This window comes from Oreochromis niloticus, linkage group LG3, assembly GCF_001858045.2.
Source record: "Oreochromis niloticus isolate F11D_XX linkage group LG3, O_niloticus_UMD_NMBU, whole genome shotgun sequence".
NCBI classification, from domain to species: Eukaryota; Metazoa; Chordata; class Actinopteri; order Cichliformes; family Cichlidae; genus Oreochromis; species Oreochromis niloticus.
In genome coordinates this window covers 11647195-11659201 of record NC_031967.2, presented here as the reverse complement: position 1 = coordinate 11659201, position 12007 = coordinate 11647195, and the positions used below count along the sequence as shown (strand labels likewise).

Below are 12007 nucleotides of genomic sequence, written 5' to 3'. Positions count from 1 at the left end.
ATATTCTAACTGTTGATTGCTGTAGGGACAAGGACAAGCTTCAGCCTTATTTACAGAGAGCTTATAAACTAGTTTTGCATGGTTTTGCTGGGTGGACGTCAACAAAAGGAAACAATACGAAGTACGGAATATAACAAGCACTATTCAGAATGATATGATGAAATTACTAAATTACTAATGCTTTAAAAACAATCTGTCCCAAGAAGAATTTACTTATGTTTTCTAATTATAGGTTTTTGATTTTAAAATTAATAACTGCTATCACTTTTTTTCTTTCTAGACGCTTCATGCAACTGGTCTGTTGCATGAAATGCATCAAATGTGTGACGTGCAGCAGCAGTTACACACTAATGACATACACTAAAATGTATTCTGATAGTAGCATGCAAACCAGCCATTAGCAGCTATAAGCAAATTTGTAGTAGCAAAAAGGGTTTTATTTCCCCCCGTTAAACTTCCATAATTATGCTTCAGCTCCTGTCAATATGAAAAGAATTACTGTAATGATTATTCTGCTCATTACTGAAACATAAAGTTCCTCAAGGACTATAAAATGATTTTATAGTCCTTCACGTCTGTGAAGGTTCCCAGTCATCCAGGTCATCGTAGTCTAAGGAGTTTGGAAAGAAGCATCTGGACTTCTTTAAGTTTCCTTGAAGATGTTTCACCTCATCCGAGAAGCTTCTTCAGTTCTAAGAACAATTGGTGGAGTCCCAGATTTTAAGCCAGGCTTAAAAAACATCTTCAAGGAAACCAAAAGAAGTCCAGACGCTTTTCTTTCCAAGCTCATTAGACTTTGTCACATGCCATTTTTTTTCCTGCTCCTATAGCCGCAGCATGTTGAAGTTGTAACCCTTAAAATCAGTTTAGTTTAAACCAGCTGCTGTGTTTTGTCTATATTTGCTGTTTTTCCACTCTTTCTGAGTCAGTTTGAAATCTCATGCTGACATATCAGTGCATGTCAGCTTGCATGGTTATTATTATACATCATTTTTTCTGTGTAGCTAACCAAAACCCTCTTACAAACCCGGCTCATGCTGAATCACACGGCCACATGTGCAGCAGTTACAAATCAGATCAACAGAGGCCCTGCTGTGAGTCATCGCATGATCTCAGGTCCACCGAGACCCCCTTTTGAAATTGGTGATCTGGACTCCCCACACAAGTTCCCAAAAACAGCTAAATGGGGCAGTTTTAAGCGGTGACACGCATGAGTGTGACATATTTCTAAAATTATGCTCTCACTCTGTCTGCCTCAGACAAGAGTCTGCTAACACACTTGTAACAGGATCAAATGAGTGTAGAGGATTTGGCTTAGGTGTATTTTGCTGAGTCAAACGCAAGCACGCCCTGTAACAGTGAGCAGATGAAGTCACTGGGCAAAAGTCTGATCGATAGAAAGTTGACTTGCTGAACCAGCCACCCTCTGTACTCCACGAGGAGTTTATTAAAAGCTGACAAATTAGCTACAAAGTCGTAAATGTGAAGGGTAAGATGGGAACTCCCCACTGACTACACCAATGTCACTGACTAACACTTTTAAGAGGAAACTAGATTTGCTTCTTCTGCACTGGTTTTTATATTGTTTTGTCTGTTGTTATATTTATACATATCAGTATATAAATCTCTCTCTCTGGCCAGAGCTTTATATTATATTAACAGTATTATGACTTTATTGTTACCAATGGTTTCACATTTAAGTGTTTGGGCTGCTGCTAATGTTTACCTTACATGCTGTATTAACTTCATGGATTTGAATAACATATAAAACAGTAATCAAGCCATGGTTGTGCTAAGTAAATACAACTAACTGCTTATTTACAGTAAGTCCAACTGAAGAATTAACCATAAATTCCCATGAAGAATTAAGAGAAGATTTTTTTATCTACAAAAGTGGATCTTTTTTGTTAAAAAAAGCAAAAATGCAAGTGTAAACGAGACTGTAGGAGATCTTTGCAGCTGGTGATGTACATGGCTCACGGTACTCCGTTGTGATTTATGAACAACATGAACTAAATATCCCCCTAGCTTAGGTGAAGGATGTGTTCCTGTATAATTTATCATGGCTCCAGTGATACAAACCTGTGGGATTTTCTCTTTAAGCCTCAGGTGATTTTAAGAACGTGATGACATTTGAAGTGGAGGTGATTTATGGTAGTGAAATTGAGGTTGCAGCGTGACAAAAAAGCCTTTTTGACATTTAGTAGATCTTGTCTCAGTGTACAGTAAGCTGTGAACTGAATTATTAATGCCTGCCAAAAGACAGGTTTTGTGAGCTTAAATCTGACTCTTAAGTTAAGAAACTTTGGCTCCCTTTTTTTAATATAGATTTTGCGCTTACTTGGTTTTTTGTGCCTTATTCAAATTCCTTAACAATTTCACATAAAACACACTAAACGAGGCATTAAATCTAACTGCTTAGTTTTTCTTAGATCTGTCAAAATTGATATTTGATCATGTATTAACCCACTTTAGCTTTCATTTAGTATTTTACAACTCTGCTGCTTTAACTGTGACGACTACCAGATGATCTGCTTTCCCACTCAGTGTTTCCATGACCAGCACTGTTCATTCAACGCACACATCAAACAGCCACCCCTGAATAAGCACCACTTAAAAATGAATTCCATCAGCCTTACCGTGACATCGTGTATTTCAAGCTAGAGTTTTGGGTATGTCCAGAAAAAGTAGAGGAGGATACCTGGAGAGCTTGGAAACTTAGCACTACTAACATGGACATGACAGGAGATAAAGAGAGCCAGCACTACAAAAAGTCAAACGACTCTTTTCCAGGGGAATACCAGCAAGTTCATTTTTTAACATGTTCAAAAATCCCAAATTTTCTGAGTAAATTACTTCAGTGGTGATTCGGCCTGACTCACGGTTTCCAGTGAAAGGTGCTGGTGACACCACTCAAAGGGATTAACGTGAAAAAACTGGGAACACTTGGGAGAGTGAAACAAGCTTCTGAGGAAAGATAAGAGATGTTGTTAGGCGTCGGTTTAAAGAGTTTACACAGACTGCGGTTGTTTTTGGTGTTGTAGACTTGCAGCGACCTTTCGTCTGCACATCTAATTGATTTCTAATGAAAACTCTGTGATGTGCATGTGCAGGGAAAGTTATCGAGAATCGGGCTGTGTTTAACTATACCAGTGGATTTAGCAGGAAACACCCGGGAAATTCTTTTGCCTCCCTAGAAGCACATCAGACAATAGCCAGTTCAGCATGCCTTGCCCCCATCAAAGTTTGGCTTCACCTTATAGAATCCAATGCATGTCCTATCAAGTTCAGTAATCCAAATCTCTTACTATCTGTCATCTCACCCACATTCTTACCCTTCTTCCCCCCCCACAACCAGTGTCTCGCCAGTGTGTGCCTTGCACTAGATTTTATGCCTTACAACATGCAACCAGGTGAGTCTCCAGGCTATGCAGGGTTTGTGCTTCCTTTTCAATTTGGGTTCACACTGGCATTCAGGAACAAACTGCTGTTAAAAAAAATAACAATGAAATGTTGACATTTAGCAAATCCTACATTAAATTAGATTTCTTTATGAATAAACCTATTTATTTCTTTTCTTTTTCAGTAGCAGAAGTAATCAGTTACATAGACCAGCCTTCATGTTCACGTTCATAAATGGATGGATGAGTAACATATTTTTTTTCACAATAACTACTTGAGATATTTAAAAGGGGAAATTTGTAGATTTCGTGCAGGAGGCGGTTGTGTCCGTTTTACCTGAGAAATTCTTTATGTTTCCTAAAAGGCGGATTGTAATAACAACAACACTCGTTTAATCCACCAGAGAGAATGGGAAAAAAAAAACAGAGGTCAGAGGAACAGGTTTGAGTTTTATTGTATCCCTCTCTAGTTATAATGAACTGGGGGAAAACCAAACAAAGTAAATATAGAAGTTCGTGGAAAACTGAGGCACGTTTCTATAGAAAGCCAAGCACTTTGTAGTTCGGTAGAAATCTTAATAGCTGGAGGACAATTTTAAGTGGGTGGAACACATCGAAGTGATGATTGCGTAACTTTCGCTCTTAGTCACAGTGAAGTGTCAGTGTTTGAACAGAAGAGGGCGCCCTGTATCCACAGTTTACCCAGACAAACAGAAGGCACAATGTGAAGCAAAGAGAATCAGTGCCCTTACTTATATTAGACTATGCTTAAGGCCACTAATAAAAACTGCTATCAGTATTGATGATCTCAAACAACAATATAAAATGTATGTTTCATTGAGGCTGAAAGGGGGGCCAGCTTATCTCAGCATGATAGCAGTATAGGGTCTATTGTATTCATACAGAGCCAAATTAATTCCAAATTAAAACTAATTACTCAGCTCCTCCCGAGGAAGTGGAAGTTGCAGCATGCAATGGAGAAATCAAATAAATCTGAAGGATGACAGACAGTGGGGTGTATCCTTTTACCAGCTACAGAAAGTGTTCAGTAGAACATCAAAGAGCATTAAGGCAGTACAGAAAACTGTATAGACAGGCCATTGCCACTCCCAGGGCATTAAAGACTGGCGCACTTTGACGTAGGTGATGTGACTCAGTCTTTGTAGCAAAAGTGAGAGGATGTCACTCCCAGTTTGTAGCATACTTCTTCTGCATGGATGTGTCCAAAGAAAGGGTAGTGGTGTGGGGCGGCCTGCATGAGAGCACGGATAGCGTCTCTGTTGAAATGCACTCATTGTCTTTACTGGTCAAGGTTAGTTATGTATTATTTTGCAGATAATATATTTTGTTGTATTATTTCAGATAACATTAACCATCAGCATGTACCTAATTAAAATAATCTCCAGCTACACTAACATTTTATATATATATATATATATATGAATTGTTAGTGTAGCTGAGCACAATGCTATTAATAAAGTAGGGTTATGACTTTTACACAGGTAAAACGTTTTTTTCATGATCAAATACAAATCTTGATTTCGCACATCTCTGCTGCGGTGCACCATTTAAAAAATTAATAAATAGACACACCCCTGTTGTTCAGGGTGCTAGGCAACCTAGCCACAGGGTAGCATTGTGATTTTTCTACATGCACAGTTGTAAATGGAGAAAGATAAAAGTGAAATCAGGAGATGAAATCACAAAACTCCCAAAGCGGACTCCTGGTTGAGTTTTTTTCCACCTTGTCTGTCTCTGGGATCAGAACACTTTGTTAAAGACCTGGAGTGCACTCTGACGCACAGTTATACGTGACTTAATGACACTATTTTATGCTGGTACGTGAATGTACTGAACAATACATTTCTGCTTAAAAATGCTTGAAAAGTAGGCTACACCTCTTTATCACACCCTCAAATCCATAAAAGTAGAATCAGTGTTTCAGATAAGAGAGAACCTCTTTTATTTAAACGTCTGTCCCTGAGGTTACCCGCTCCACCTGCCAAAGTATCTTTGGGGAAGATATTGAACTCTGAGACGCTCTCTGATGCGTTCACTGGAGTGTCAGTGCGTATGATTGTCAGACAGAAAAGCAGACAAGCCCAGAAAAAAGTACTTTTGTGAATGTGTGTCAATGAGTCAGCGAGGCACGTTGTATAAAGTGATTTGAGTGCTTGAGTAGAGTAAAAAAAAAGCTCTATGTAAGAACCTGTCCATTTATGATTTATCATCCAACATCTTGGGTCTGCCACTATCTTTGCTATTTAAGTATGTGGTGCTTTAATCAACACAACATTGTAACTCCACAAATTACCAGGCGTGGGTAGTAATGGAAAAACTTTAATCACCTTTAATCAGCTCAGACTGCATGTCAGTGTGTTTACATTACAGTGTCATTGTCAATGAGTGCTTAATAGCAGTCCTATTACGTCTTTAAAATATGGATAGAGACAGTCTGGCATCACTGCCAAGAAAGTCTATTTTGTAGTGGCATGCATCTCGACTTACCACTTTTCATGCAAAGTGGAGCATTTGCCTAAGAAGCCCTGCATGCCAGGACTGCTTTTCCAGAGTCAGCAGAACTGGTTGTCAAGAGTTTCACAATTGTAAAATTGGCACCGTAAAAGTCCAGAGTTTGAAACGTTACATGACTTTAATTCTCTAATGCGGAACCTAAATTTCCCATGATTCAGTATAGTTTACTTCATTAGATAAGTTGATGTAATGGCAAAAAAAAAAAAAAAAAGAGTATTATTTTTAAAACAACAACAAAAAAAAGACATCAAACACACCATTGCATATTTGAAGCATCTTTATTTGTTTTTATTATATACTTTGTGTTTTTACATAAAGAGACATATTTCTTTTACACATATAGTTTATATGGTTAATTTGTATCTGTATATATGTACACCTTAAATAAATCTTACATTAACACCAAGAAAATAAAACATTTACAGTGCAAGAATGTTCATTAGTGGTCAACTTTCATGGTCGCTTACCCTGGTAAACCACAATCACTTCCAAGCTCATCTGCTAAGTCGCTTCTATGGTTTTTTTCTTCTTTTTTTAGGTTTATTTTTTCTTGTTCTTCTCTCCATTCATGCTCTCAGTCAAAAAAGAAAAAGACATATAAAATTTGGAAATTTGCTGACTTGATGGGAGGGGCTTTGGAGGAATGGAACAAATGAAATGACCAGAGTATGCACATGTACCACATGACCAACCAAACTCAAATTACCTGTAAACATGTTGAGGATAGTTGAGACATTTTAGGAAATTTGATGTTTGCTTTGTTGCTTGTAGTTAGACAAGAAGAAACAGCCACATGTAACTAAGTTGCCTTAGTTTTAGTCTTTTTTACATGTTTTTGTGGAGATTAAACAGATGAGAAAACATGTTACGAAACACTTGGAGAAACTGCAGCGTGATTCGCTGAAAGCTGCTGCAGCTCTTGAAACGCAGAAGCTGATTGCTTATAAACTAGCCCTGTAATGCCAGGTGTATCCTATTTGATACATGAGTTTTTATGAGTTTTTGAGACTTCTACATCATCAGTGTGAACTTTATTCCTCTGAAAAACGTACAAATTGCACAACTGTGCCAGATGTAGCAAAAAAAACCATGCAAACTGATATTTTAATTTATTATTTTCTTCATTTTCAGAAGGTTCAATAAGCACTCCAGTATCAAAAAGGCAGAATTTTCTGGAATTTATTTAATGGTTCAGGCTTTACGGGGCTAGTTTGACCTTTTTAAAAAGTCTAAACTGTGTTTCTATTCATAAGCAATAAAAGTAATTAGGATGAAGTAATTTTCTTGTCTTGCCTTCTGTTTTTCTTATGCGGCCTGAGCTGAATTAGGTCAAGCCAGACAACGAGTTGTAGCAGTTAGAGATAATTTGCTCACACCCACAAACCTTTGATACCTAATTATCAGAAAAAAAATGATATGATGACATGATATCTCTATCCAAGGTTGTCCAAACACTTGAATACACAGTGGAATTTGTAGAATAGAGTCACATTTCAATAACACAAATGGGTGAGGCCTATATAGAAATCTTTCAGCAATCACACTTATTAGCAAAGTGTTGGATTTTTTAAATTTTTTTACCTGCTCTGGCCATCTTCTCATCTAACTCTCCGCAAGAAGCTAAATCTCCCACAATGTCAAACTATTCTTTTAAAGAAAAGGTGGTTGAAGAAACTTGAGGTGTGATCACATTAACCCGAGTGTGTGGGAGCTCTGAGGAAAGGGTTTTAATGGCGAATGTGCGCAGGATAATTTCAGAAAGTACATGAGTCATCGCAGAGGCCATAAACCGACTGTTTGAATGCGGCTGCTAGAAATGCTCAAAGAAATGTAACATGTGAGAACGCGCCAAGCACAGCAGTTTACCTGTCTGAATGGGCATTAGAGTTTTGTTTGCCCTGTGCATCTGTAACCTTAAACGGCAGCATCACTCACGTCTACATTTGTTGAATCAGAGGAGGCAATGTGGTATTTAAAGCCCTCGTTTTCTGAACTGAAGAGACACGTGTGTAATCTGATGTTGAGTAGCCTTAAAATGAATTCTTATGTTGTTTCTGTAATATTATGATAATAAAGGGCCGCCAGCTTTTTCCATCCACTATTGCAAAGAAATAAATACCTATTAAAAAAATCAAACACGTTCGTTATTTACAAAGTAAAACCAATGAGTTCCTAGTGTTCTTCTCTGAATGGGTGCATAAAAGTGAACGTCTATTCTAAGCTCAGCTGTACAGTCAGTGGGTAACCAGCCCAAACACCTCGCATGCATTTCCCTGCACACATTCAGAGAATCTATTTACTACTATTTTACAGTTAACTCCTACTAAGCTGCTGTACAGAGGCTGTGTTGAGGTAAAGCAGGTGTTCCTGGCCAGCTCTAACAGGAAGGGGTTCGTTTTAGGAGAAACGGTCGCCCACTTTATGATGTGGGGCTTTTTTTTTTTGTATGTTTTTTATTTCTGGACAGGACAGCGAGGGAGGGCAGGGCACTGACGCATGATGGAGGGGTGTCTTTCAACACGACACACGCTATATTGCTGTTGAGTCGATGATTTCCACATTCTATGCTTAAAGAGAGTTCGTGATTATGATTTATTTTCCCAGTATAAAACACAGATTGGGGTATATATTTATATATATTTTTTTGCAGTTAGTTGCAAAACACGGGTAGTATGACCTCTATGAATCGTCATCGTGTCATGACTTTAAATGCAGATTGCACACATGCACACAAAAGCACCTTTGATTAGAAAAGAAATTGCACAAGTTTGATAGATATCGTCGACCGTACAATGTTGACATTTTCTACATAGAGACTGAGCACTCGTTTGCATTAAGAAGTTATGAAGCATGTCTGGAAAGTATACATTTCGGTATACAACTTCTTAAATGTTGATTGGTATAATTCACCTCCCAGTGGCTTTTTTTGTTTCCTTTTTTTTCCCTACATGCAGTTGACTCCTTAAAACTTCTACCCCAGGAGCTTAACTAGCCGGTGATTTGAGCCCAGTTCTACTGTGAACAAAGCACTACACACTGACTAATCTAAATCAATCATGACGCTTTAACACAGTAAAGTTATTTTCAAATGTATTATCTTGACATTGACTTTGTTTATGGATCTTTAATGAGCCTAAGTATTCATGCTTTTGTTTTCACCCCCCTAACCAGTACAAGATATTGAAGGCTAGCATATATCTCAAGAGGCTAAACTTCATTTAGGCTTTTCTTTTGTTTGTTCTTGCCTTTGTCCATCGGTGCACGTGAAATGGAAATTTCTGTACAAATCGTAATGTTTGCTCAATGGGTGAAGGAAAAAAGGAGCAGATTGTCATGCTACAGTTTATCTAATGCTACTTCTAATATTTAGTGAAAATGAATGAAAAAGGAGAATTTAAAAGAAAAAAGGACTCCTCTGCGGAAACATTCAGTGGTGAAAAATGACATCCTGACAGGGGGCGAGGAGAAGCTTCGACTCTGACTGAGCACAGACAAGTTTGCGAGAAAGAAATAAGAAAATAGAAGTTCATCTGTCCTTCGCCGCGTTCCTTGCTGCTCAGGCGCGAAGCTCAAAAGAGAGTCGTCCCCATCGACCGTTAAACAACATGTTTCGAAGAACACATTCATCCGCATGCTGCGCCGTTTCTCTCATTCATTAGTTCATCCAGATCCCGATTCACTCGCGACGTCTCAGTCAGTTCAACCAGTATGTGCTTTCAAATGTGATCGCAAATTTGAGCTCAGCCGTATTTGTTGTTAAGAGTTTTAAACAGTGCATCTCATGTTTGTTTGTTCCCCCCCCGAAGGTCACAGGAGGTCATTCTTCTCAACCTACCTTCATTTCTCGTCTAATGAAACTAATGGCATGCATAATACTTCTATATTTGGCATAAACCCATAACCCACCCACCCAAACCCTCGACCCTCCTCACCTGCCAGTGAAAATAACAACATATTTAAAATCCACTCTTGTTAAGCCTATGTTAAACCAGCCAAGCCGTAGTCTTGTCCCTTAATGGTTTAAGCGCTCCCCACCACCACCTGCTCACTGAAAATAAAGGGAGATCCCACAGTTTTTATTCATCTCTTGTACAGTTCTTCTTTTTTTTTCTTTTGTTCCTGGTGTAAAGGATCGCAAAGGGTCAGGTGAGACAGACAGCAGACAAATAGGATGGTTACGGTGGTGAGGGTGACGGAGGGGATGTAGGTCCCTGAAAGGTCCTTAAATAGTCACCGGGCAGCTAATGACCTTGTTCTCTAGCATGACACTGACCACCAGGAAGACGAAGTATAACATGAACATGATGAAGCCGAGCAGCTTGCTCATGCGCCACTTGCAGGCGGCGATGGAGATGATGACGAAGAGGAGCATGAGGAAGAGGAGCACGATTGCACAAAAGAGGCCGTTGGAGCTGACTTGCACCGGTCTCAGGCCTTTGAATAGGGACCACAGGAGCCAGGGGAGCGGCAGTCTGCAAGTACACAAGCACACGATATGTTACAGGCTGACCACGTGAGCTGCTGAGAGCCGATAACAGCATGAAGATACATATCTATGTCCTGGCTAAACTGACCCTTTAAATGATATATGCCTGTTTATAATTTAGTCTTTTTTAGTCAAAGCTGCTTAACAGATATGCACGTGGTTGCCACATCTAACGCGGTACATTTGCTTTACTATCTTGTTTCTATTAGAAGAAATGATACAGGTTTAGCCACGAAACTGAACCTAATCTTGTGTAAAGACTTTGGAAATCAAAATTGCGCTGCAAAAATGCCATTACAGCCTGAAAGCCATCCTACTCCGGCCCATAGAGCCAGTAATAGTTTACTTATGATGCTACAGTAATTCCAGGCTTTGAGAGGACCCTAGTCATCGTCAGAGTAAAAACTACTGCTTTCTCTGTGCTTCTCCTAAACATCACATACGGATCCATACCCAGATCATGTTCGGATAACATACCCAACAGTAATGTCAAAGATGTTGGAGCCTACAGAGCTGGATACAGCCATATCACCCAGCCCCTTGCGTGCCACAATAACACTGGTGATGAGGTCAGGGATAGAGGTTCCAGCTGCTAATATAGTCAGTCCCATAATCTCCTCTGTAATCCCAATGGTCTCTCCAACCTGCAAAAAAGAAAAAAAAAGAAAGCTAAGCTTTAGGGTAAATAAAAACTAATCTTTGTTCTAGCTATTTTTAATTTCCTTGTGCTTAGAAGCTGAAGGAGGTGATAAAAGTATCTCTGACAATCTTTGTTTTAAACAAGACAGCTGTAATTATGCGTGAGTGGATGGGAATGGGGGGTTATTATAAATGTCAAGAACGAGAAATGAAGGAAAATATATTTTGCAAGGATTATTCTTATATCATTAGGCTTTTGGGCTGCTGTTATGATCACATAGCATCAGTTCTTTTTACAGAGTCTTGTGTACCTGGTGGGCCCACCACACCATTAGGTAGGAGAATCCTGCAATCCAGCAGATGGCACCCAGGAATGTAATGGGGAAGAACTTCTTTGATGACTGGAAAATAAAAAAGAAGGATTGAGCAGCACACTTACACACAGACACACGCACACGGCATTCTTGTTCAGGAGAATTTAGTCGCATACCGTTTTCCTGACGTCAGGCAGCGTTAGCCACAGGGGAAGGACAATAGGTATGATCAGGAGGTAGGTGAAGCGCTTGCGGCTAGATTCAGGCCAGGACAGGCTCAGAGGCTGGTCCTCTTCTTCTTCATCCTCAGCCTGAGAGCAGAAAAAAAGGGAAGGAGATACTGGTCAAAAACATGAGATTTTGCCTACATTTTGGAATTTATCATTTTGAAAACAATATCAGGTGAACAAGAGGGAATAACTGAAAAAAAAAACCACATTGGAAGTGTCCCTTTTAGCTTCATATACTCACTACCATCAGAGGCAGGGATCGGTTTGACAACACCACTGTTATGAAGGAATTCAGAAGTCAGCAGAGATCAATTGCAGAAACTGGATGTGTGCTACCATGACTTTAAAGGGGACCCATTCTGCTCATTTCCATGTCTCTCTTTTCATTTTAGGAATTTACCA

At 39.2% G+C, this 12007-nt stretch overlaps 1 protein-coding gene across 8 annotated transcripts in view; it reads right to left on the bottom strand.

The window, feature by feature from the left end:
• Nucleotides 1–6198: 6198 nt before the first annotated feature.
• slc24a2 (solute carrier family 24 member 2) overlaps nucleotides 6199–12007 on the bottom strand; it is a 49928-nt gene continuing 44119 nt past the window's right edge. For all 8 annotated transcript variants that reach the window (XM_005468168.4, XM_005468172.4, XM_005468170.4 and 5 more), the window contains 4 exons: nucleotides 11552–11686; nucleotides 11373–11462; nucleotides 10900–11066; nucleotides 6199–10408 (listed from right to left, as the gene is read on the bottom strand). In XM_005468168.4, the coding sequence (XP_005468225.1) occupies nucleotides 10159–10408; nucleotides 10900–11066; nucleotides 11373–11462; nucleotides 11552–11686 (642 nt within the window). In that variant the 3' untranslated portion in view covers nucleotides 6199–10158. The remainder of the gene's footprint in view (nucleotides 10409–10899; nucleotides 11067–11372; nucleotides 11463–11551; nucleotides 11687–12007) is intronic.